Raw genomic sequence first — 27,744 nt, 5'->3', positions numbered from 1 at the left:
TTGTGGCAAACATGTTGGACCGATTAATTCATGTTCAATATTCTCTCTCCATTTAGCTCTGTGTCCACTGGGGGAGTTGCTATCTTTGTCTGTTGGTGCTGGTCCGGAAGGGTACAGTTGGGTTTTTTTTAGAGTTTTTGCTGAAAACGCCTTCCTGCTGCAGCTGGAGATGAGGTTGAGAGTGACAGTAAAGCTGTTCCTACTGTAACTGGGATCAAACATAGAAATCGCACATAAAATGGTCAAAATGTCACAAACCACGTAAAGACACCTGAATCCCATCCAGTGTAGCTCAGTAGTCCACCTGTTTGTTCCAGGGTACGTATATCCTTCCATTGACCTAGAAACACAGATACCTCCACAGCTGTTGAGTGTTCATGGATGTATTGTTAGTGAAGATGTAGAGGAGGTTTGTCTGGGAAGATGTTCAAACCGGTTTGATGTAGTCGAAGACCAGATTGGATTGGTAATGCCGCAACTTGACTGGAATGTGTGAGAGCCTACGATGAGTGTGTGTGTGTGTGTGTGTGTGTGTGTGTGTGTGTGTGTGTGTGTGTGTGTGTGTGTGTATATACACACACACACACATATATTAGAGAAAGTGAAAGTTACCGGCCGGTGTTTGTGTTTAACCTGTGTGGCTAACATGGCTCACGCTGGCATCTGTTGTGTGCACACACCATCTAAAGTCTGTCCACTAACAGCAGAGGATTTTACTACATAAACCTTGTATGGAGCTCTATCCAATTTATGTGCACCCATTTTTGGGTTTTCTTTGGTGAAACTCTTTGTTGTTACCACGGACTTTAGATGCTGTATACAGCCGTTAGCCTTGTTAAGTCACTTTGTAAACTTATATTTCCTCTTTGTTTGAACTGAAAGCACACGCTGAGCCTCAAAAAGCTAGAATCTAAAACTATAAATATCATATTGCTGCGTCTGAGTAAACAGAAGGCATCTGTTGTATCCGAGCTGATGTAAGAGAGCACCGATCGAGACCTTTAGATGCAAGAGGTTGCTAAGGAACATGAATTCACACATAGCCCATGTCTCTGTACAGCAGCTGCGCCTCTCTGCAGCCCGCTAATGCATTCAGCTCAATCTGCCCAGGACCATGTGCAGCACATTCAAAAAGTGCTCTCCTGTGGCTCTGCCTAAGACAAAAGACCTTAACGACGCTCGTACATTGGGGCCAGATTGAACAGTAGACACGCTTACGGGCTGAAAAACGGGCAGGGTCATTACTGGATAAACACAGACAAGAGGGAGACAAAGAGAGAGGGAACACAAAGCGTGTTTTTAAGGACTAGCTGGACGGTCTTATCAGGACTTCACAGGACATCTGCTGCTCTCATGGTGTTAGCCTTCATCTGTTTGTTTGTCAAACAGTCCTCTGAGATTATGACGGTCAGTAATGGGAGCTCAGAGCCCCATAAACTGAACATAAACTATCATTCTGCTCTGACATTTTCAATTACAGCCATGTACTTTTGTAAGCAAACACTCAGCCATAGAGCAGAAGTATTCTCTAATACACTGTAACACAGTTAGAAGCAGAAATACATGTTATTGATTGATAGTCAAAGATTTCTGTATTCCCATAGATAGGTGGCCAAACATTTGGTGCTGCAAATGTTTGCTGCTTAGCTGAATGGAGTTTGATTGGGGAAAAAAACAATCAAGTATCTGAAACATCAGGGTAAACATCAGGCTTTACTGATGTTTATGCTGATGTATCAATCCCTCACATTTGAAGAGATGGGGTTTCTTTCTATGCAGTAAATCATAAAGGGAGCAATAAATCAAACCTAGACAGGCAAAGCAATTTCTCCACTGACAGTAGCTTGAATAGTCCATAATGCATCACAGCTGGGAGACATGCAGTGCTTTGAGTCAAGAACGGGATCTCTGAACCTGCAATCACAACTGCCGTAGCTAGCATTATTACTTTCTGGGCCAACAAGTAAACCCCTGCTGGATACTAAATATGCAGGTGAGATGTTCAAGCGGACAGAAAAGTAGCCTTGACAAAGTTTAGAGAATTGGACACATCAAAAACAGAAATGTTCTCCTCCGCAAAATACTGGAACATTCAAACACAATACTGACTCGTCTGGAATCATTTAACATCCCAGAATGATGATATATAACGTAGTAAAGGAGTATCAGATGGTGACATTTTTAGGATTCTCCATCAAAGCCATTCGGCCTAGTTCAGCTCCATCATACTAATTTAGCAATTTTAATCTGGCAGCATACCAGTTTGCCAGCTCAAGGAAATTTTAGTGGCTGTTGAAGTGCTCTGGTCGTGCCCTTTCAGGGGTTCTCACCCAGACGTGTCCAATCGGACACATTTACCGCCTATGCATCTAATTGTCAAGTCAGTCGAGCCTTCCTCTGCAAGTCTTCTTGATTCTTGGCAAGCAGCCATAGACCTGCTGGGCTTTGGGACGAATCACATGACACAGTGTGATATGTGATATTTAGTCTTATTAGGAGCTTGTGATGGAGTGATGTGGTCAGTTAGTATTTATGAGGCCACTGTTTTTATACAAGAATAATGTCTCAGTGTCTTAATTTGCCAGCCACCGCATGGCTTCTGCTAAGAACGTCTAGATGCCCAACAGACTGGCCCCTCGGTCCATCTTATCACATCCATTGGCTTTATTAAAGGGCCGCTTGTCTGGAGCGGCTCAGTATGTGAATAACTGAAGAGCATCGTTTCTTTCTTGGATGTGTGTTGCAATCTTGACCTGGAGATTTGCTCTTCATCCAGTGTGATTAAGGCTGATTAGCTTATTGCTCAGTTGCTCACAAATAATCAACAAAGAAACACAAGAACTCCGAAATCTATTATGTCGCAATAGCTGACGTTATTTTCTGTGATGTATTTTCATCAGATTTTCACTGATTACAACTAAACCTCACCTCCTGCTTTTAAGGGTCATTTAGGCCGTTCTTGTTTAACACTGAGGCTTAACTCTCTGTGCTTTGCTTCTCTCTGTCTCAGACTCCATCAGTGGTCCGTTCCCATCCACGTCACACAGATGTCACCACAAACCCAAGAGGTGCCTGCCCATCCAGTGTGGCAGCGTTGGCGGGTCCCTTCCCGTCAGCCCACTTCTCTTCCATCCAAACACCAAGGGATCACAGATCGTCATGGACCTTGCCCAGAAGACAGTCAAGAGGCAGGCCAGCTTCTGCAACGCGATCACTTTCTGCAACAGGCCCGTAGCGCTGTATGAACAAGTTCGCCTCAAGGTATTTTATGTCAGAGTGGAGCACTTGAGCTCCTAAAAGTCTGGGAGCTTTTTAACTGTCAAACTCTTGTACTGTTTTTATCTGATGGAGACTCTACTACACTGTCTGCATTGGGATAAAAACCACGTCGAGAAATTATGTAGAAGTTAAGAGTTGGGGGGTGATTTACAATCTCGTGTTAAAAGGCAGTGTGTACTATTTCTATCACATTTCTAGGGAACTATCAAAGATTGTGAAAATAATACAAATGAAGCCACATTTGGTTCTCTTCTCCTCAGATTACTAAAAAGCAGTGCTGCTGGAGTGGGGCACTGCGTCTGGGCTTCACCTCCAAAGACCCCTCCAGGATAAACCCAGAAAACCTGCCCAAGTACGCCTGCCCCGACCTGGTGTCCCAGAGCGGCTTCTGGGCCAAGGCCTTGCCGGAGGAGTTTGCCAACGAGGGCAGCATTATTGCCTTTTGGGTTGACAAGAAGGGCAGAGTCTTCTACCGCATTAACGAGTCCAGTCCCATGCTGTTCTTCAGCGGAGTCCGCACAGCTGAGCCCCTCTGGGCCATCATCGATGTTTATGGTCTGACCCGCGGAGTCCAGCTGCTAGGTAAAATGGATGTAAAAAAAGTAGCACAAGAGTTGAATCACAAACTGCCCCAGGAAGCCAGACCCTCTGAGGCCCAAATTTCATTAAGTGATTAATAGAAAGTGAAATGAAAAGGGGGTTATAGAAATATAATAAAATATAATATAATATAATAGCTGTTTCTTGGGTGCAGTGTCCACTGGTTACCTGGCAAACTCAGGGTGACAATCAGACTCCAGCAAGTCACTGTCCCTGGCCAAGAAATAGGACAGCACATAAATGTGTTAATTAGTGAGCTGTAGAGGTGCTGGCAGTCAGATAGTGTCACCTGTGGACAGCCAGGCCAACTGCTTTCCCCTCTCCCCAGTATTTATGCATAACAAAGTTAGCACAACCCCTAGAGCCACACTAGCCACATCTATTGGAGCTGTTGGAATATTTTGGTGAATGTTATGCTCACACGGTGCATAACTTATCACCAAACTAAGTCGGGGAACAAGGGTGTCTCGGTGAATGCCCACAGTCTATTGGCAGCTGTGATCATTTGCCTCCTATGTCGCCACTATTTTGTCTTTAGCAGGGTTTTTCAAAGCCATGAGGTGTTTAGGTACTTCTAGATGACGTCAGAAGTTTTCTTGTGTCCTCATGTTTACTATAAACACATCCTTTCCAGGGGTTACCCTTCCTGTCTTTGTGTACAGTAAAGCCTTCCATGAAGTAACGGAATAACAATGAACAAAGACTATCTATATCTGACCAATATTTGGCCCCTATGTTTACCCAAAAACAGCAGGGGGGGGGCGGACCAATGCCAGTGTGCATTATCAAGGTATGCTAGGTAGCTTAACATACATACCGAAAAAGCATAGCACAGGATAGTGTGCTCAGGCTTTGATGTGACAGAATGTATGCACATATTTCTTTTCCCTGGAGAGTCAGTGCTGTCATCCCTTCGGCTGTGTAAAAATAGACCAGGGCTCACATGTCCCATAGATAGCACATTTGATTTTACAGTGATGATTGACACTGGTATCTCCAGGCTGCCGGGTGAATGTGGATGTTTAGTGTATTGAGTATTGTGGGAACCCATATTCTCTGGTCTCCCCTCTCTGTATTTGCCTTTCCCTTGATGACCAGTGGCACGTATGCTTCATAACTCAAAGTCCTGTCGCCATATCCAACGCAGTCTGTCCCTGTAAATTACTGTTTTCAGATGAATGAAAAACTTAATCTGAGAGGGACCATGTCGAGAATGGTTCAGACATCACATAGCGGAGGCCCACCAGTCGGCCTTACCACCCCGAGGCTCGCACTGTTTAAAGTCTCTGTAATGCATCTTTCTGAGATGTCTGACCCCATTGAAACGCTGCTCCAAGCACCACCTCAATCAAAAACCAGGCCTCTCCTTAGCCCTACTTAAGTCATTTCCACTGTCTTTTTACAGTCACGCCACATGCAGCGCTGCCTACAGAGCAGCGCTGCTCTTCCCCAGGGGGCCAACTGACTGACATCTGCCCCCACAAACAGGGGCCTGCTCAGAGGGGCGGAGCGCTACCGAGGGTCGAGATAGAAATGCATCATCTAGACTAGACAGGGCCCTTTGTGACGCTGCGTGGCCAATGGTGTCAGCTCTGTCCATCCCGGTTCTGTGTGCAATGCTCCGTGAACCTTTTCCCATCCTTGGATAAGCCCTCAGGCTTTCACATCTGAGGCCTTTCCCTCGCTTTCACTCCTTATTTTATCTGGCATTTGAGGAGCTGTTGTTTTTTTTCAGCCTCTTCTAAATCTTCCAGTACCTAAATAGCCATCTCGGTACAAATTTTGCTTTAGCTGTTGCTGGGAAAGGTTGTTTCAATTGTGGACATTTTATCTTTAATTCCTTTTTTACTTTAATTTAAACCGTTATCACATTCTCATTCATAATCTCCAAACTCGTCCCGGCCTACACCTCTATCTTTTGCTGCTGTGATGGCCACATTCCGCCTCTAGGATCAATAACATTTAGATTCTCTCCATTTCAGCATTTTCCAGCAGTGAGTGAGATTATTCATGTGCCTCCTTGGAAATACTATAATCCTCGCTACATAAAGATTGAATTAAAATTCTACGGTGGATTAAGTTTCTCACCCAGAGACATTTTGTACAGCTTGTGTATGTAGCCCTTTCATAATGTAAATCAGCATGGGGCCTCTGTTAGTGTCTCTGGTGTCTCTATTCAGCAGGGATAGTGCCACACACAAACACTTGCACACACCTTCAAAAGCCCTTTCCACTGTCTATTCAAATCAGCCACTCTGCCTGTCTCCATACCACTCTATACAGTATGTTTCTCCTTCCAGCTGTTGCATTATGTTGCTCATTTCATGTCACCCATTGTATTTTAACGGGTCGTGTGTATTTTTGTGCTCAGTGTCAGTATACATGTGGGGTAGGTTTTTTCATTGACTCTTAGCTTGGTGCGTCGCTTTATCGTGACTGATGGTTAGACAAGTGGAAATCAGGCCTCAGTGTTTCCACCTCCTGTGCTTACAACCCACAGAAAATTAATTTGATCCTTTTTTTGTCCTTTAACACAGCTTCCCACAGCCCAGACATAAAAATGTAGTTTCTGAAAGAGGGATTTGAGAATGACATCAGTGGACTTACTAAAAACAGACAGCATGATTTGGTTGTTTTAATCCTCACAATAAGTATATGGGAACACAAAGTTTGTTTTGCATTTGCTTTGGGACAGCAGAGCAATTAGCACCGGCATTTATTTGGAGTTGGATTTTTGGATTTTCGTGTCCACCCGATGAAAAACAATGTCTGGCTCTTTTACTGCTAAACACTCGTTTGTTTGTCTGAGCTTTTTCACTCGGAACAGGGGCCTTCTACAGTGGGAAATCAGGTAGTTGCAGCTGATGATTAAAATCCACTTTCACATGCAATACAGTAGTCATGTGCTCCATAGTTTCCTTCTATTGACCAGACTGGCACACACAGGCACTTCAGAAAACGCCAAGGCCGTGCCCCTTTCTGGGCGATGGAATGAAGAAGATTCTATAGACGTTAAAACAATTTGACGAGCGTTCAGATTAATGAATTTGCAGGCATTTATTTCGTATCAAACAATTGTTTTATAGATGATTCATTTTGCAACCTTGCTTGAACCTGAGCATTGGTGACACTTAGAGAAATTAGGTGAAGATCGGAGCCGTCATGCTCCTTCAGTGTCCCCATTCACATGAAGCAACAGCACAACGGTCTGATGATGCTGTACTGTGTGAGTGTCCTCCAGCAGACTCCCTCTCAACCTGGCTATCCATCCGTAGTAACTGTGACTAGCATGCTTTAGCTATTTACAATGCAGACAGTGAATATTCATATATCCTATAAGCCTCAAATCTGAGTGTGAAAGAGTGAAATCACAGAAGTTTTGGCTAATCTCACCTCAACAGTTTCTGCCGTCTTGCGTCACCCTGGCACTTGGCTCTTGACGATGCGATGCTGGTCTGATCTACCGCCCATATTGACTATAGCTGCTTTAATTTAACCAATTAAAATGTCTACATGTTCAGAGCAGCATCTTGCATGTGCCTTTGTGTCTTGAGATTTATCATCTGTTCAGCGTCCTCGGGCCGTTTTGAGGTCAGCACAGGAGTAGGAAAGCTAAAAGACAACCCCGGGTGACATCTGGAACGTCTTTGATGTAGAAAGATGGAAATCGGAGCCGTACTGTATCACGTGGGGGATGCATCATGCAAGGGGGGAACAAGGGGGGCAGGGCTGACTTTGTGGTTCACACCTCCGTGGGCACGATGACAGCAAATTAAGATTTCTTTTCCAACGTTCCAGCCTGCTAATGAAGCTGAGACAGAAAAAATGATGGAACATCCACAGTGGCTCGATTAACAAAAAGCATCCTTGACCACATTCATATTTTTAAGCTTGCTGCCACAGAGAAAAGGTGTAGCATGTGATGAAGTCTCTACTTGGTGCCTGAGGTAGCAGATGATTGACTGCACCTGGCCTTGAGCTGAGCAAATACAATATTGCGGAGGTTTGGCAGGATAATCTTTCCCAGCAGAATGAAGCTTTCCCTATAGGCGTGAAATCCAACAAGCCAGAAAAGGTTGTTTAATATATACCCATGTCCCTGTTCCTAAGGTTAGCTGTCACTCTCATGTACACACACACACACACACACAGGCACACAGCAGAATTTTACTTGACATCGTGAAGGAGACTGAGTAGCTGAGCAATCCCAGCTGTTGTGAAGCCAGCAGGACTCAGATTGTATGAGTCAGTCACAGTGGAGCTTTAATCAAGAGGGGCCCTGAGTGGGACTTCCCTGAAGGACAAGAGAATAAAGTCTGATTGCAAAGCCTCGAGGCTGCTAACACCTCTCAACCAGGGTGACTCAGAGAAGGAGTTGGCCAATCTAGCTGTCACCCCAAAGAGGCAAAACAGTCAATTTAGTTCATACAAAACCCAGTGTCCTGGAAGAGAGGCTATCTCTGTATTTCATCAGGACAACAGCATTTACACTCTGTGGACGAAGCACTAAAGAGCTTCTGACATCTGCAGTGTCATGAAAGATTGGCCTGAGGTGATGGATCGAATTACACGGTAGCTCTTGACCAGAGAATGAGGTCCCATTGCGCCATCAGGGAGTGACAATGTATGCTGTCACTCAAGATGATTGGCAGAGCAGCCGCAGTAATGAGAGAACATTCGAAACATTGCTTTTAACCAGAAGATGTGATACAGGTTTAGCTGACGCTCAAGGGGCGCACCACAGTATCCTCCTGGCTTTTCTGTGACCACTCCTTGTTTATTTTGCAGGACTAATCACCATTGATTGTAGAAATGTGCTTTTTGCGTGAGGATGACAGACGTGTGCTAGGTGGAAGGGAAACAAATCCCGGAACCTGAAGCGCTTCGGTGAGAGTCAAACAAGGTGTGAAGGCTTGATGGATGGAGGCAGCTCTGTTTACGTCTTTCACAAGACGTGTCAGAAGAGTTGGCTTATCTCTGACAGCGCGTCAGCTCGGGAGGCCGGGTCGCCCCGTTTGAACGTTTCACAGCGTGTCAGTGTTGGTAAGGCAAAGTGAAGGGTGTCATCTCTGATAGAAACGGCGTCTCTCGTGTGTTCTTGCCGTGCTTTCCTGCTGGTTTGGTCGAAGAGCAGCTCCGACGCCTGCATGGGCTAAGAGGTTTACCTGCACTGATTTCACAGGTGTAAGTGACAGTGATAAAGTACAGTTTTTCTAGATGCCAACATAAAATGGAGGCCTTGTCCGGCAGCATTTAGCGCTGATTCTGTTGAGGCTTGATACCAACAAAAGTACATTTTAACTGGACTCAGTGCAAAGGACAAGTAAATGAAGGGAATCTGATTACTGTTATATACATGGAGCAAATAAGAACGCAACATTCCATTTATAAACCCTCTCAGACTTGATTATTATGCACGACTAGCAACTCGATCAGAACAGCCGGTAGAGCATTATCGTATTAAGGTATTAATGACATGTCAAATTTGGATTAAACTAGTTGTTCTGGTTTTGGCACACATGTAAATATGATGTTAGCCTCAGCTTGTTGGCGTAAAGTCGGTTCGACGGGTTGAGAGAACAGGAGTGTGTGAGTGACGAGGGAGAATAAAGAGACGCTGATGAGTGTAGTTCAGTTTGCTTTTCCCTTCCCACGTCAGTTGGAAATGTTTTCTCCAGCCCACAGCTAGACAGAGACCAAAAATCATGAAACACTCACTGAATATCTAACTAGAACTTTGCAAGGGGATGAGATTAAACACATTTTAAAGCCAGCCCTAATTATAAAAGTCCAAAGTGTTCAGAGGAACAAACTGGATTCTAGAGTTGTGTAATAAAAAAAATATATAGCCACAAGCCACAATACAAAGATTTTAAAAACGGAATTTCTCAGAACTCTTGAAATACTTCTGTTTTTGCATTTTAGGTCACTTACTGCGTTTGGCTTCACTCCTAAGGCTCCTCTGACATGAAGTCATCTGGAATGACAGAAGTGTTTTAGGAACATTTGTTGTGCTATCCAGCTCAGAGAGGGGGAGACAGACCGCGGTTCCCATACTTCTGGGAGAAAGCGATTGCTTTCAGTGAAATGATGATTTGATTATTGCGAGCACTTGATTGGCACTGGTGTTTGCCTTGGCAGGACTCAGCCTCCCACTTAATAGCAGCACTCACAAATCCTGATGCTTCAGACAGACCCTCCAACAAAAATACACAAAGCAGAAAAGCTGGTGTAAATCTGCCTTTTTTTGTTCTCATTTAGGAAATGTAGTGGCTTTTGTGTTGTAAAGACCTCCAGACATCAAGCAGAGCAAATGCAACAACATTGTGTTTCTTGGCTGAAGTTTGCTACGTATAATTTATGATGCTAGTTGGTTCGAGAGCTCAAAAGGCAAAGAGGAACAAACTGGATTCGTATGATTTGGCATTTGGAATCAGTTTTAAATGACTGTATCTTGGCTGGACACTCTTGAACAATCATTTCGCCTTCAAAGAGACAGATCACAAGCCATTAGGAAAATAATTCCATTTTGAACTGTATCAATAGTTAGAAATCCAACGGGCGAAGTGAACAAGCGGTAACTCATCAAGATTTATGTAGAGTTGAGTGTTTTTCCTCTACTCTGTCTTTTCCGTGCTCAAAAGAAGTTATTTTACCCATAGTTCAAAGCGTGATGTTCAGTGAGAATCTTCTGAAACATCCAGTCATCGAATACTGCTCGCCCTCTAAAGCAGCGCCAGGGGAATCAACACCATATTCACTGTGCCCCGTCTGTACACATTTAGACTGAGGCAGAATGACAACAGGAGTCACAGGGTTTAAGAATGTTCCTTTATGGCACAGTTCAACCAAGTGGACGACCGTCAGCGCGTCTGGTCACACATACTGTGATTATGCTACTATTCATACATTTATTACAGTTTATTACAACTTGGCTCATATTTTCTTAGACTTGGCCACCTTCCCTATTGGTAATGAAAACACTGCACTAGTTCAGTTAAGCACTGAGGTTTTGGAACAACAACATCAATACAAAGAGGTCCAATGGGACAAGAAACACGAGCAGGCAGACAATCATACAGGTTTTAAACAAACCTGGAGGTTATCCAAACTCATTTGGTCAGAAAAGCAAAGCTGAACAGTAGCGGTATTACCTGAGCGGTCCTTTTGTAAAAATCCGGCCCCGTTCACATGACGACTACCTGGTTTAAATTGCAAACGCCATTGTTGTCGCTGTCTTATAACATTTCTGTTACGACCAGAATCACTGACTGAAATGCTCGACAGGAAAGTAAACAGATGGTAAAAGATGCAAATTATTGTTGAGCAAGATCAACAAAGACAAGGCACCGAAAACAGACGTAATCCAAAACATACTTAGTGAAAACTACAAACCTGACCAGACTCTGACACTCTGAAGGTGCATTGATGGGATAGGATGCTGGAACGCCTGACACGAAGGCACAAGACGATCTGGCACAGGACAGGGCAAGACGCAGACAATATGTACACCAGGGAGGGGGGGCACAGGTGGAAGCAATCACAGGGGAGGGAAACACACAAGAGGCCTGAAACGAGAGGGAAAAGTCGAGCGCCACGATAGAAATGCTGTTGGAGCTGAAGAGGGCTGAAGAGTCGGGTGATGATTCTGCATTCATCACTACAAGTGACAACTTCCACATACGTCACTTGATCCATTGTTACTGTAAAAATATGACTTTGTTGAAACAGTTTTATAGAAATATGAAGGCAAAGACATGGAGGCGCATGTGTCAGTCTTATCCCAGTAATAAATAATTAGTCTAATATCAGCCTCCCTCCATGCTTGAGCAGAGGACTAAAACAGAGAGGCTTTAATTTAAGAACCCAATGATGGAAGTTATTAACGCTGAGGTCTTGGCATGCTGATTGGCAGAGAAGGGGTGGCACATGCTGAATTCTGCCGATGACCTAAGGGACAGGGCTTTTGTGACTTACCGGGCGTTTTGCCTGGCTCTTTGTTATGGCCATGTGTCGCTCTGGGAGGCTGGGCCTTTGTGCCCCGGGTTCAAAGCCGCCCTGCCCGATCAGGGAGTGGGGATTGGGCCAGAGCCAGGGAATAAAGAACATCCCAAACATCAAGCACAAAGACCCCTCTGACTCCATCTCTCTCTTTAACTACCCCCTTTTTTCTTTAACTTAGCTGTTTTATATCTTGGTCTCTCACACGCTTGGCTGGTCAGTTTGTGTTTCTTAATCCCCGGGTCAGTCACTGAGCTATATGCTGTCTCTTTCTCCCTCAAAGACCCTGTGTTGTCCCGGACTCTGTGCTTTATCTGTTCCCATTCCTCTCTACCTTCATAGCAGATCCTCTCCTCTCCTCTCCTCTTTTCATTTTCTCTGCCCGGTTCCAGCTTTCTCTTCACCTCTGCTGACATCAGATGAAACCGTCCCGAAACTATGGATAAAGATAAGCCCTGTGAGATAAATTGTGCGCGTGAGACAGAGTAAATCCTCCCCCCTCCCCGCTCCCCCCCCTCGCCAACACTGCCTCAAACCCCTGGCACGTTCCGTCTGCTCAGGCTAGCAAAGCCACTAAGCCAGCCTCTGCCTCTATCCACCTCCCCATGCACAGCATTAGCTAACCTGCTTTGCGGCTATTCCCTAATCAAAAACATTTACAGCGTGAGCCAATGGCCGTGCAGGCCAAAATAGACACGGTGCCATTCTTCCTCCCATCGCCGCCCCCCCCCTTGTTGTTATTTTCGATGGATTAGCCCAACAGGTGCTTAATTATTCTAATGAAAAAACACTCCAAGGAGGAACTGGGGGGAAAGCGAGCCAAATGGGTGTCCATTTTTAAAAAGTCCAATGAAAGAGCTGACCCATGACTTCCATGCTCCCCTGCATGAATTCATAAATGGTTCAGCCCAACAGGTGCTCCTACATTTGGTTTCAATTCAATCAAAAGAATCAGGTGAACGTGATGAATCCCCTTCTTCCCCAACCCCTCCAGGCTCACAGTGTCAGCAGCTGCATCTCCCATGGCCCCATTACACCGTCTTCCTACATGACACACACACACACACACACACACACACACACTCACACACTCACACTCACACACACACACACACACACACACACACACACACACACACACACACTCACACACACACACACACACACACACACACTCTCACACTGGTTTATCCTGCTTTCAAAGTGCAAATTTCTGGCTTCAGCCAATTAAAGAGAGCATCTGTGAGTGGTGGATTTGAAAGGGACCAATAGGACAAAGGGATTGTATCAGCTAAAAAACGCAGGTGCACCACGATTAGCGAGCAGCAGCTGGTGAGGTCACAAACAGACGCAGATACACACACACACACACACACACACACACGTTTAGCACGCAAACACACACGCACAAAAGCTTTTTTTCAAATGCACGGTAAATGTTCTACAGTCAGTTCATTCCTCTTTCTGTCCTCCGAGCTAACAGCAAGCTTATGCAGCACATAAAGTATAGCAGCGCCTTCGTCTCACCAGCCTTTGATGAATAAAGAAGCCAAAAGAAGAATACATGGCACACGAGCCAATATGGGTTTGAAATGACTGCTCTTTGAAAAGTGAGAGAGGAAGAGGAACAGAGCGAGGGTATAAAAAGGAACGTAAACCCTCGGAGAAGCTTTTTGAAAATGGTTGATAAAGGGCTATATTTTTTAGAGGAATCAATTTACCGTGTGTATGAGTTTATGTTCACACACTCTGCGTTTGAGTTAGAGTCGGAGTGGCACACACAGAGACAGCCGGATGATTTGTGGTTCTTTGGAAGTCTCTGCACACTCCTTTCAACATAAATCCAGCATTGTCACGGGCAGCCATCCCTCCCTTCCCGGATTTACCTCTCCTCTCCGTTCTGTCTCCTGTCCGTTGTTATCCCCTGAGACATGTCATCATCCTCTCTGCAGCTCCGGTCCCCCCCCCTGCATGTCCCGGAGGTCTTGCAACAAAGTCTGTCCCATCGTAATCCCATTTAGAATGGAGTGATCGGCTCCAGAAGACACACACACACACACACACACACACAATTTCGCATCACAATCTGTATGTGGTTGAGCAGTCAGCACCTCACTATGGCCAAGAAGAGGCCTTCCCTAATAATCAGAGTGCAGAATTGAGGCTCGCCACATTAAGGTTTCTCTACTTCATTAAAGACCTGCCTTCAGCAAATTGCTCTCTGTCTGAGGAAATGGCATAAAATCAGGAAATGGACTATGGCAGATTGAGCTGTTCAATTACAACTTAACAGCCATACGTTGACAAGCTCTGTTCATTTCCACAGCCTGTCCTCTTAAGCTCTGGCGAGAGGTTTTCATGGCGGCTGAGAGTCCATCGGGGGGGAATTGATAGCAGAGGAAATAGTAGATGAAATCCGAGCTGGCGTGCTAGTCATCTTCAGCTTGCCTCGGGGACTTACAGTTAACTGCTGCACACTTTTGAGCGGAGAGGTGTTTAATGGTTGATTAGCAGTGTCTAGAAGCTGCCCTGTGCACCAAAGGCACTGTCCTCTCCACTTTGTGCCTCTCTGAAAACTCAGTTAGCACAATCACAGGGCCTTAGTTCTATTAAACATTAATCACAGAGCGTCACGCTCCGCAGCTAACATTAATTGACATTAATTGACAGCTGACATGACTTTGAGGAAGCGGCGATTTTGTCTGAGCTTTACAGCGTACAAGGGCTCATCAGACGGTACTCCAGTGACGATACAGAAAATCAGACATGTCAGTGGAAGGAGATCAGACACCGAGGAGATCACTGTTGTCTCTGGTTCAGTTTAACACATTCCTAGCGTGATGTCAGCCATTGTCTTTGGATGCGGCTGAGGCACGTGCTTACATTCAGCTGGGTGTTCAAACAGAATACTTTGGCATCGATCGAAATGTCTCAAAATTTGCCAAACTGAGTGAAGTTAGAGGAGCCACTGCCCCCCTAGATTTTATTTTTTCACACTCCAAAGTCCCATTTCAAGTGTTTCTTTCAGTTATGTCCTCCTCAATGTTCTTTGGCATAGAAACGAAGAGTTATGTAAAGTTACTGTTTGGCTCTAAATGCTCTAAATGTAGCTTGATCCAGAGCGTTGAAATGAAGCATCTTTTCGCCCCTGAAAACATGTGGATACAAACACTCTGGAGTTTTTCATTGCCATTCGACCCTCCAGCGACTGTACGTTAACTAGGAGCAGCCTGGCCAGATACTAGCCAGGTACCAGCAGGTTAGCTCAGCTCGTATCCCGGCTCTCTCTCCTTTCTCCTCCCTGGGGCGATCGCCACTCCCGCTGTGGTTCACGCTAATACCAAGTTCAGACTAACCTGCCAAATAAACAGCGAAACAACATAAAACTCACAAGTTCCAAGTCTGAAGTCGGTACAGCCGCCATCGATTCGACTCGTTAAGAAAGCGGTCCAGAGAAAAAACATGTCACACACAGTAGTCGTCACTTCCTCAGATGGTGAGAGGACATGAAGACTAGATGTTTTTGCAGCAGAGCAACAGAGCAGTGCAACGTCAGAGCAGTTTGCATGCTTTGCTCATACCTTCTACATTTTATTACCAGGACCAGTATTAGCCACATTAGACACTGAGGTGGATTTAGGTTTTCAGTTGGCAGGGCCTGGGAGGGAGGTCATATGTTCAAATGGAGTGTTTTCACACTTGTTAACTGAAAGATGGGGTAGGAGTAAAAGAGAGAGGATGGTCTTCTCCTAGTTTGACATACTAGAAACATGAATATGTGCATTTAACGTAATATGTCCCCTTTAATGTTTGCTGATAGTGAAACCTGATTTGTGCATGACTGAAATCAGGATCATTTCCATTATGAAAGACTAAAGTCACTGTGGCACACAACTTGCCACTCGTAATTAACTGTATTCTAATATACTATATATACTATATTCAGAATCAAATTAGGAACGTCAGACTTCCTGTTTCAGCCAGTGTAATGTTTGCTTTAATCCACCTTCGTTTTTTGCCTTATATCCCTGTCAGCTGTGGGGGAGGCATCACTGGAGGCTTGGCTGTTCTTGTTTTCACTGCTGCAGTTTACAGTCGGTGGGGGGCTGCCTGTCCCACAGCCCTGGTAATTGAGGCTAAGAGGTTTATCTGGAGTCAGGCTTTCAGGTCGTGGTCAGATAGAGAGCTCCGGGGCTGACCGGGACTGGAGAGACTTTCCAGAGACAGCCAGTGGCTGGTCGCTGTCTTTCATCCTCCATCCTCCCCCCAGACCCCCTTGTCTCAAACGCTCTCCTCCACCTCGTACTTTAACCGAGGAGGGTCTCTCGGTATCTTCATGACCTCCCGTGTGGGGGGGTGAAGAGGTTATTATCTCTTTCTTCTCCGTCTCTTGTTTCCTCTGTCTGTCATTTCTACAAATACACATGTGCATACATCACACACAAACCCAGACAGCCCACACACACACACACCCCCTCCCCCCTTCAGCCCACTCAGAGTAACAGGGGTCTCTCTCAGGACGCCAGGCTAATTTTACCCCTACCATCAGGCCTGGACGGGGGAGGTGGGAGAGAGAAGGAGGGCGCATTTAGAGGTGTTATTTCGAGCCGCCGTGTTGAGGCGTAGGGGCGAGACTATCAGAGGTCATTCGTGTGTGTATTCGTGTGCATGTGATCACTACTCTTGCTATTGCAGACATGTAATGGCTGATATTAATGACCGTCTGCAGAATGATACTGTACTATGGATTGCGAGGAATGCAACAAACACACACACACACAAACACATCCATGCACGGACTGAATTTTCTTTGCGTTAAGTCATTTGTCTTTTGCTAACTGACACCGTATAATATTTTCTTGCACAAAACTCGATGATTCAGCTCTGCGCGTATACGGGAGCAACTCGCTACTTTCTTTCATTTCTTTATCTTTAAACACACTTCCTGACGCTCTCATTTCCCACCGTGTTGAGTAATTAGAACAACCCTGCATCGCATTCAACTTGTGCAACTGAAGTTAAATTGCCCTCTCTTTTTCATCATTATCTTGTTGTCAGACGAGCTGCAGATTCAGCCCTTCTTAGAACTGTATGCTCACAATTGAGATTCAGCTGACAGCAAACTTTAATCGCCACAGGCCTCGGGCAAATTGCTAATCAAAGCAAAACACAGTAAGACCACCATTAACTGCTGTTCTCTCCGTCTCAATCCCACCTCCTCTTCTCTTCCCTCCCGTTCCAGAGAGTGAGATTGTTCCCCCTGACTGCCTGCGGCCACGCTCCTTCACCACAGTGCGCTCCTCCTCTCTGAGGCGTGAAGCCGACGACTCGCGCCTGTCCGTCAGCCTGTGTGACCTCAACCTGCAGCAGGAAGACGGACGCCCCGCCCACAGCCACTCCCACCGCCACACCCTCCACCTGGCCTCGACGTCCTCCTCCTCCACCTGTCCCATACCACAGAACTCCCTCAACTCCCAGCAGTCCTCCCTGCTGCCGCCCGCCCTGGAGAGCGACCTCCACTTCCACCAGCTGCGCGGTGCCCACATTAAGACGCTGGACGAGCAGACGGTGGCGCGATCTGAGCACGCGCGGGAGGAACGCACCCTGGTCTTCACCAACCGGCCCCTGCGCACTGGCGAAACCGTCTTCATCAAAGTCACCAAGTCCAGCCCGGCGCGCTCCGGCTCGCTGTCCTACGGGGTGACATCCTGTGACCCAGCGGTGCTTCGCCCCAGCGACTTGCCCTACAATCCAGAGGCTCTGGTGGACAGGAAGGAGTTTTGGGCCGTGTGTCGGGTGCCGACGCCGCTCCAAAGCAGTGACATCCTGGGCTTCTTGGTCAACCAGGAAGGAGAGGTCATCCTCAGCCACAACAGCACAAATGTGGGCATGCAAGTCTGTGTGGACAACTCGCGCCCACTCTGGATGTTCTTTGGTCTGCATGGGGCTGTTACTCAGCTGAGGATTCTGGGTAAGTAAGCACCGCATGAAGTCATGTTAGAATTCTCGACAAAATCGTATAAAAACCATTGAAAAAAGAGGACTTAGGGATGATTTAGTGTTGGAGTCAGCAAAGAATCAAAATCACATACTGACATTATCCCCTAATATAGGTCCAAAAACACTAAGTATTAGTTTGATGCAGATCTATCAGTATTTGTGCATATGGCAGTACAGAAGGGCACGTCATTTTTGCTTTGTATAATGTTCCACTTAGTATACAGTATCAGTCAAAACACCCCCTCTCATGTCTCATGTGAGAGGGGGTGTTGTAGTTCAAGTGTGCCATAGTTCATTATGTTTCATGAAGTGTTGAAAATCTACCTCCTGTAACTGAAGTAATGAGCATCCTCTGTTCTTTGGCCACATGCCTTATCTGATGAATTATCCCACCTGAAAAACTCATTTATGGTTGAAATAACCGTCCTTTTAGTCCAGTGATGTGTCCCTGGTCAGGAACATACAGATCAGGTTATTGATCCTTATTTGGCTGGCCTCACCCCTGGTGAGACCTCTGAGCTCTGTACTTAATTCACTCGCTCCCTGCGGCTGAAATCTATTCGTACAAAGTGTTGATTGCTCTGACAGTATGCCAATGCAGGCCAACCACATCCTCCCTTTCGGAAGTTACAGCCATGGTCTTAACCAGCACCACTGGGTCAAGAGTGAGGGAGAGCACTTTGTTACTTAGTTTGTCACAATATTTACGGCAGCTGTCTTGAGACAGGAAGAACCTATGTACATTCAAGAGTGAGAAAAGTAGGTGCTCAGTCACGACCCGGAAAGATGATGAATAGGAAGCAAGCAAACAAGCAGAGGTGGAGAGATGATGCGAGAGGGAGAGGCTGTGACCTGCACACAGCAGGGACGACAAGATGTCACGGCGGGGTGGACACTTTGGCTGCCAGTGGTGTGCCGGGACACCTGAGGTTTGTTTACCCTTTCTAAATGTTGATAATGACAGGGAGAGCAGGAAAAGGCGTCTGGCCCAGAACTTCATTTCACCCTGCCAAGCACATTGCCTTCCCACGAGGTGCAGGCAGGAGCACTCAAGAATATGAAAAGTGGAAGACAGGCTATCTTTATGAATGCCATTCTGAATGGCACTTGTTCCTACATCTGCCAAAGAAAGCCAGTGAAAATCTATTTAAATGACAGCAGCACACAGATTTACACATGTTCTTAAAATCGTCATTTTTAAAACCATGCTCTTATTGTGTGTATGTGTGTGTGTGTGTGTGTGTGTGTGTGTGTTTGTGTGTATATATATATAGCAAAGGGTTGACAAAAAAAAAAAAAAGGCAACATCTTTGTCAGCTGTATAATGCAGTATAAAGTGGATGCTGTCTATTAATGCAGCTCTTAAGAGGGATAACAGCCAAAACAGCACCGGCCTTTCAAAGGTGTCACAAGTGTTTCTCCGTGGAGGAAGAGGCATCTATAAACACATCCTGCTTTTCTTCAGTGACAGCAGCGGAAAAGGAAGCAGAGGTTAAAAGAAGTTAGAGGGGAACAACCTCAGCTTTAACAGACATGCGAGGGAGACTGAAGATGAGGCTTAAACCTTTGTCTCAGTAAATATATCATTAAAGGACTTTAACTTGTGTCTTTGCATGGTACCAAAGGGGATTCACTGTCTTCACTAAAGGCTGATATTGTCCTCTGCTAGCTTGACCCATTTAACATCAACTTGCAGCAAAGTAACCATTGCAGCCATGTCGATACAAATCACAGTGAGCTTCAATATCCAGACAGATTATCAGAGATCAATTCAGCAAATGCCGAAATATCAGAATATCAGCTTTCATGGACTTTATGTATTTCAATCTCCTCTTAACCTTCAAAAATGAAAGCTCCCCTTCTTTTCCATTGCATAAAAAGGCAAACGGTCTGGATGGTACAGTAAGAACTTACTTACGTTTGCTACATCCTGTGTTATCACGCAGAGAGATCACCTGCTTTTTCCATGTCTAACAATCATTTAGTGAAAGCAGAGAGAGCCTTGGCAGCACAACAAAACAGGAACAGCAAAACAATGAAACCAGTCCGAGGCACATCCTCTTATCAGAGCAGATCTTGGAATCCCTGCTAAGGTGCGAATCATCTTTACTTTCCAGCTGCTTCCAACGAGGAAGCATCTCTTATCTCACTCCTGCAACTCCAGATCTATTGCCGCGTGTTGACTGGAGAGCAATTTGGCTTTCAGTTAAGTTCAATTTGAGCCGGGCCTTCTACTTGGCGTGAAGTATGTTAAACTTGAAAGCTCGGCTCTCCCAGCGGACTCCCGCTCTTCAGGATGGCAAGATAAAGCAGTCATCAGGGAGGCCTCTCACTTCAAACAAAGCATGAAGTAATGGACCTTTCTAATAGGAACAGGCATACTCAAACAGATGCACCAGGAGAGCTCAGGTCAGCCAACAGCACTCAGACAGGGTAATGATGGCGGATGAAATCGATATTGCATTAGTTCTACTATGAGAGTGAGCGTAATTACTGTTTTATCATCTGAAATTATAATCTCTGTTTTTATGTTGTAAACCTATTTGTGTGTTTGTGTCCAGAAATATATACACACACGTACATACATACATTATCATTAGTACAATTAGTAACATAGCGCGCGACCTTAAGCATGTCAGTGTAACTAATGGTAGCATGCTATGGTATTATTCATCTCAACGTACAGGTGAAGCAGATAGAAAATTGGTTATTGATTAGAATTCTGAAGTATTCCCTGCCAAGACATATCGCCTCCAGTTTTACCCGCTGGGACACACCAGCAGCATGTCATCCCACAGTATCTGTATCTGTTGTCCAGATATCTATTGTTAGTGTCATTATACCAAATCTAAGAGCTGAAAACACAACAGCTGACACTTGAACTTTGAGAGAGAGATATTGAGGGGACCTTGTGCCTCATGGCGTGGAAATAGGACACCCATCCAATGACCCACTTTGCATGTATTATAGATTCCATTAAAATGTCAGCGCGTTCATGCTCAAGTAAAACGTCTCACCACCCACATTCTCATACACTGCAGCTGCCACACTCCTCTCTCCTCCTCTTCTCAGCTTCTGTCATCTCACTTGGTGTTCTCCCTTCTCTTCCCTGCTTTTCTCTCTCCAGTTTTTTTTTTTGTTTTCCTGCTGCAGTGTCTGACACGCAAACATGAGTACTGACATGCACACTGGCCCCCACACATACAGTTGCACTCAAAATGATTCAACCCCCATCGTAAATTAAGCGTTTTGGCAAAATTTGAAAACTTTCAGCTGTGTTCATTGACATAGCTCAACGCGACTAATATTACAGGTGGTTTCTCCAAATTATTCAACCCCTTCTTGACAAGCATCTTTAGTAGTTGAGCACCCTTTTGCTGTTCTGACCTGCTGCTAACATGATGCACAGCCAGACTCCAGGTTCTGACAGCGTTCCTGAGGAGTCTTCCTCCTGCTCTCTGATATTCTTGGGTTTGTGTGCTGCAACCGCCTTCAAATCAAGCAACTGTGACGGCCACTCTAGTATCCTCCAGGACTTTTTCTGAAGCCAAGCCTTGGTGGACTGTGAGGTATGCTTGGGAGCATTGTCCTGGTGGAAGGTCCAATGATGCCCAAGCTTCAGCTTCCTCACAGACAGCTTGACGTTTTCTCCTCAGATGTCCTGATACTTGACTGAATCCATCTGCAGGTTTCCAGAGCCATAAGAAGCAAAGCAGCATCTTCCTCCTCCAGACATACCGCTGATCCATAGACCCAAAAACTTCTAGTTTTGTTTCACGGCTTCAAAGACCAGAATCCTAAAACTTTTGAGCATATTGGAGCTGACTTGTCTTGCTTTTTGCTCAGTGGTAGTTATGTCTTGGAGTTCAGACATGGAGGCCCTCAGCTTTTAGTATGTACTGTAAAAACTGAAACCTCAGTGTCTGTTGCCACCAAGTCTTGCTGCAGGTCTTTTGTAGTCACTTGAGGGTTTTTGGCCTCCTGCCTCCTCAGAAATCTGGTGACAGCCGTTGAGAGCTTCTTCTTTCTGCCACGTCCAGGTAGTGTAGCCAGTGTTCCTTTAGCTGTGAACTATGCTTCCAACAGTATCTCTGGGAACATTCAGTGCCTTTGCTGTCTTTTTGTATCCTTTATCCTTGTTTGTGCAGGGCAATCATCTCTTTTTCAAACTTTTTGGCCACTTCTCTTAATTTAACCATTTTTCAACCTGCATGTATACACATGTATGGAGGACACACGCTTTCCTGTCAACACCTGATAAAGAGATGAACAACCCAGGGATATATGCGTGTGTCCTCACTCCAAAATGGCTCTCTCAGTCTCTTAAGATAATATCTCCACCACAGAAAAAAAGACACTATTAACATTTTATGCAGCAGGGTAAGCCGTGACCTTAAACTACAGCCCTCTGAGCTGCTTTCCTCTCATTCCATTTAAACACAACACAAAAACTGAGCCTAAGTGCACATTTGTCCCCACAGATCCTCAGAACAAGACATCCTCTGCAATTAAAGTAACGGCCACCTCTTTTGAAACGGTTTGTGTTTGAGGATAACTTTTCAACATGAAAATGTTCACTTAATCTGTTTGCAAGAGTTCTTCTCTGTGATTTCTATTGATTGTTCAGTCATAAACACGTCATTAACTCTTTCCCTGCCTTTCCCTCTGTGACTCACACACGCCTGACGGCTGTCAGGGTTTTGTGCACACAACCACACACTAAGCCCCCAACTCTTGGCCTCCACTGCACCCCTCAGCCCCAGCACCACCACCCCCATCACATGCTCTGCATACCTCCCATGCTTTAAAAGAAGAGGCTCTCGCCATAGATGTCATGTGTTCTAGGGATGGTTGATGGAAGGAAGGAAAGGAGGAAGGAAAGGAGGATGGAAGGACAGAGACATGGTCACAGAAAGGCAGTCTGCCTCTCACAGCTGTTCACACAGGTCGGCTTAATCTAGTGGTGAACAGGCGGGATCAGGGCTGGGCACCACAGATCCTGCCTCAGCTGCCCTGGATGGGAGCTACCCGCCTGCCAGGGGGATTAAAGGGAGAGATGGATGGAGGGAGGGAGGGAGGGAGGGAGGGAGGGAGAGAAAGAGGATTCAATTCCACAGGGGAACCACTCATGCTATACAGGGCTGCAGGCTGATCAGGCTCAAGTAATCCAATGAAAGCAGTGGTACCTTGTATGGGTGGCATGCTGATTCACTGATCAACACTCGCAGCACAACGGTTTGATTCGGAGTCTCAAACACGTAGAATTCACTTGTTTTTATAAGCTGAGGAGGCATATTAGGTTTGGGTGTGATTAAAACCAAGTATACAAAGCCTGAATCACCAGTTCTGTCTGTGGAAGGTGGGGGCTGTGGCAGAAAGTGACAGAAAGTGACAACAGTTGTCACTTTCTGTCACTTTATCCATTACACAGGCATGCAGAGGTGTGAAAGTAGACAGGGTCTTTTTTATCAAGCTCTTTTTTCGTTCGCTAATTTGTTCACCACCATTAACGTCTGACTGTGGGAGTGAGAACACGTGCATCACTATCCTCTTTTGAACAATTAGTCACGTCCCAGCGTTCTCTACGATGGGGGGTCTGTTTGACCCACATTTGAGGATGGCTGCTTGGAACATCTCTTGCTCGACTATGGCGACAAATATCACTGTATCAAACAGTATCCCAGCTGTATCAAAACTCCTTTGGATCTAAGTATTTCAGGATAGAGGTATACCAGTTGGCCCCCGTTATCATATTTAAAGGCTTCACTGACTCAGACACTTATGTAATGATCAACTCATATTCAAGAGTTGATTACTAACTGTCACATTGTTGTTACGTATTTGAAATCAGACGGCACAGTAATGAGGGTTAGGGTTAGACTGTAACTGGTTATGTTTTAGTTGAATTTAAGAGAAAGTATGGCGTGTAGGGCTTTTAGCAGAATGTTGTTAATAATGAGGCCCGCATGAACAATGCTTTACAACTGCTAGACGGGGAGAGGAGGACCTCGCAGTGCACCACCCTTTCATGCATGGCTCTTTACACTTTTCCAACCAAAATGACATAATTTGTAAACTGGGTAAATGATCAGGATGGAAAACACGACTACCACCGAAAAAAGGCACTACATGCGTCACTATGCACGCCGCACCATGGCTACATCGCAGCACACCACTGAACGATGCATATCAGAGGGGATGCAGATGTGGGTATTACTGAGTGAAAAATAAGTAGGTAAAGGCCAAAGTCCTCGTACACCCTGCTTTATACAACAACGGATACATCCGGTGGCTGGAGCAACAAAAGTAAGATTCAAGTTGCGATACACTGGTTTGAATTTGAGCTGGGCCAAATATGTTATATATATTCCAGGTTTATGGTATTTGGATATAGTTTGGTGTTGACAAGCACAGTTGGAGCCAAGGATAGTTTGGAATGCATTTCAGATGACAGACAATCATGTCAGCGGTGTTTCCCTGCCTCATACCCAGTGTATGCTCATACTTGTGGCCTGTCTTGTACCCGTGCATAGACAATGGGAAGAGCGTCTCATGCACACTGCCTGGATGAGGATTGGGATTCTGCCTGGGGCGTCCCCAGCTGGAGATGTATTCATTTCTGGCGCTGTCTAGATGGCCTGTACATATACAGTAGTGCAACTCATACACACTTAAAGGCAACCAGGACACCCCGAGTATGCAGACAAATGAGAGTCCCCTCTAAGCACACACACACAGACACACACACACACCTGACATGTATCACTTCAGACAACTCCTCATATAGAGTCAGCAGTGACACTGGTGACAACTCACCAAGTGTGGCAAAAACACTGCTGCAGTTTATGATCTGCCACTTTTGGGACAGTTTGTCTAAATTCTAATGACCCATTATTGGCTCGGCCCTACAGTGAAAAAGGCCTCTGTCTGTTTGGATTGATCAGACTGCCAGTGCAGATGGCAACAGCGAGATGCGTTGTGGCAGACTGCTGGGACATTGGTTGCTGTGTGGCTGTCATCATGATGTTACTGGTCAGTGTTGATGGTGACTCTGCCACACCAGCTGTGTGTCCAGACACACTACGACATGTTCCTCAGTTAAGATTCTCTGTAGTGGAGTAATGCAGGTCCTGAAATAGGATGGTTAAATGTGTAATGTGCACACAGCAGCTGATTTCTGATGCACTTGGTGTGCTATTTTTTGACAGCAAGCCTCGGGGAAGGTAATTAAAGTAATCTGCATTTACGTGGAGAAGCAGTAAAGCATTTGATGGGAATTCTTTCTTGATGATTAGATGCTTGCTCTGCAAGGCAGCTAATTTGCATCTTAATTTGTTGGGTATTTTGGTGTCTCTGCACTCCCTGTGATGGTAAACTATTATCCTTATTGTAAAAGACTAAGGAAGCTATAAGATTAGTGACGTTAGACATTGCCTGTAGGAAATACTGTCGTGTATTTAATTTTTATTTTTTTTGTAAAACACAACATTTTGCATATCCCTGCAGATTAGTTTTGTTTTGCTTTGTTTTGTTCTTCGTAGTTTCTTTTTTCGGCCACTTGGAGGCAGAGGAGCTACAACATAACATTTGAAAACAGATTGTGACCCTAGAAAGCTGCTAGTGTCTGTTTCTGGCCACCTGACACACTGACTGGCAGGTAGCATACACAGGGAAATCAGCTCCCTGTTACACCAGTCACCTCTTTCTCATTACACACAGTCATTTGATCCATTGCTCATATATACTGTAAATATTGATTAATGCTGCTTTAAAGTCACATGTCCAACCTGCATTATGACTTTGAATCCAGTCTGACAGTCTTTCTAGGCATCTTTGGCATTTCAACATGTGTTCCCTAAACGTTCTTGGAATTCCCATTTGTTTCCCCGTGCATCATGTAAAGATAGGATGTGGAAAGAATGTAGGCCGCATACTCTGTTTCTAAATACACTTTCCCAAAAAAGAAAGGTGGGAAGAGCTCCTCTCTTCAGTGATGAATATGTGCGCTCTTCTGAAATGACTGTTCTCAAAAAATTGGAGCGCCCCCTCTGTCCTCTCATGACAAGGGGGGGCGGGGGGTGAATCCTGCCCTAGTTGATTGTTTCTACCATTATCGACCAAAGAGGAAATAAACAGAAAGCAAAATGGTGGAGTAAAAAGAGCAGCAATCCTATTTGCCGTTATGTCTTGTGCCGTTATTTCCTTCTCTGCACTATTTGCTGTCGTTCTCTTTCCACTGTATGTTACATCCTGTTAGTACCATTCCATTAACTACATTATCAGTCTCCAGTAATGTCACTGGGACAAATTCCACTACATTTATTGCAAATGGTGAGCGAAGCAGTTCAAGCTCTGATGATGCGTAAACATCTAATCCGCTGTCTTTATCTCCTCCGACTAGGATCCACTCATCTCGGGGAGCCGCGGGCCACATCGAACCCCGGCTCGCCCTCCTCCTCTCCACACACCCCCAGCGCCCTGGGCAGTGGCAGCTCTGATCCAGTGCTGAACGGAGGCCTGTGCTCCGCAGCTTACTGCAGCTCAGCGGGGGGTAGGTCCACCCAGTCAGAGAGCTACTACTACCGAAGCAGAGAATCAATCACCCCACAGGGGATGGAGCTGAAGCCATTATGGGACAGTGAACAGATGTCATCCTGCAGCAGTTAGGAACAATGGCCAGTGTTTCATGGTCCCACTGCTGCTGCTGCTGCTGCTGCTGCAGCTGCAGCTGGATGACAAAATGTTCAGCACTTGTTGTTATGTCACATAGTACTGTTACGTAAATGGGCCTGACGCAATGTCTCTTTCTAAGACAGCGGAAGATAGAAGACTTCCTTTCGCACAGTTGGATGTGGTTTTCACGTTAGCAAATGATTTATTGGGTGGAGGGCCGTATTTTGGATCTTAATGTTCTAAATATACATATAACATGTGCAGAAAGTGATGTTGGTCTGGTTAAAGCTAGTATCAAGTGGTGGGAAGTAACTAAGTACATTTGCTTGAGCCCTGTACTAAAGCACATTACTTACTTGGCAAATGTACTTTTATCTGCACTACATTCATGTGGTAACTTTAGCTACTCTGCAGATGGAGATGAATAATATAAAATATACAATAACATCAACAGTTGAGTTATTATGTATTATTAAGGGCCAGGACATTTACTTTGTTACCATCATTTCACGACATAAGCACCTCGCCGTATGAACATAAAAGTGACCGTGTGTGACATCAAGTTTGAATTTATTTGGCTACTTTACGTTTCACATCTTTCCTTATTTAACACCTTGTTTCAATTTCCCCTCAGGAACGACCCCAAATTCACCAATCAGCCTCCCCAAGTCACCTACGTTCCCATCAGGCCGTGGGCCTTGGTCCGACGAGTGCTCCATCTGTTATGAGAACACGGTGGACACGGTCATCTACGCCTGTGGACACATGTGTCTGTGCTACACCTGCGGCCTCAAACTCAAGAAGATGTCCAACGCCTGCTGTCCCATCTGCAGAAGGCAGATCAGAGACATTATCAAGACCTATCGGAGCACATAAGGGAGCGACGGCCACCAGTCAGACGGACGGACGGACGGATGGACAGCCTCCCTAAGAACAGCAACATACCAGAGTCAGGGAAAGAAATGTCTAAGTTCAGGGATTATGAACTCTGGTACTTTAAATAGGTATTTTCATAGAATTATTGTCGATTGGTTCTCTTGCATGACCTTTTCCAAAGCTGGTACTGCTTCACTTGGATGGTCTCTTTGACTTTAGAGTCACTGTCAAAGCCTCCCTGCAGAGGCGGCACTTGAAGCGGAAGGGGGTTCCGCTGAGAACTTTTTCTGTCGTGAGAAGCGTTCGCTCTCTACA

General features: G+C 45.4%; 1 protein-coding gene across 1 annotated transcript in view; it reads left to right on the top strand.

The window, feature by feature from the left end:
* Positions 1 to 27,458, top strand: part of neurl1aa (neuralized E3 ubiquitin protein ligase 1Aa) — a 34,697-nt gene extending 7,239 nt beyond the window's left edge. Inside the window, exons 2-6 of the mRNA XM_070828184.1 lie at positions 3,011 to 3,261; positions 3,540 to 3,861; positions 17,123 to 17,851; positions 26,282 to 26,431; positions 27,188 to 27,458. Coding sequence (XP_070684285.1) covers positions 3,011 to 3,261; positions 3,540 to 3,861; positions 17,123 to 17,851; positions 26,282 to 26,431; positions 27,188 to 27,429 — 1,694 coding nt within the window. The 3' untranslated portion in view covers positions 27,430 to 27,458. The remainder of the gene's footprint in view (positions 1 to 3,010; positions 3,262 to 3,539; positions 3,862 to 17,122; positions 17,852 to 26,281; positions 26,432 to 27,187) is intronic.
* The last annotated feature ends 286 nt before the right edge of the window (positions 27,459 to 27,744 follow it).

This window comes from Pempheris klunzingeri, chromosome 3, assembly GCF_042242105.1.
Source record: "Pempheris klunzingeri isolate RE-2024b chromosome 3, fPemKlu1.hap1, whole genome shotgun sequence".
Taxonomy (NCBI): Eukaryota; Metazoa; Chordata; class Actinopteri; order Acropomatiformes; family Pempheridae; genus Pempheris; species Pempheris klunzingeri.
The sequence above is the reverse complement of the archived record's forward strand: the minus strand, read 5'-3'. Positions and strand labels throughout refer to the sequence as shown.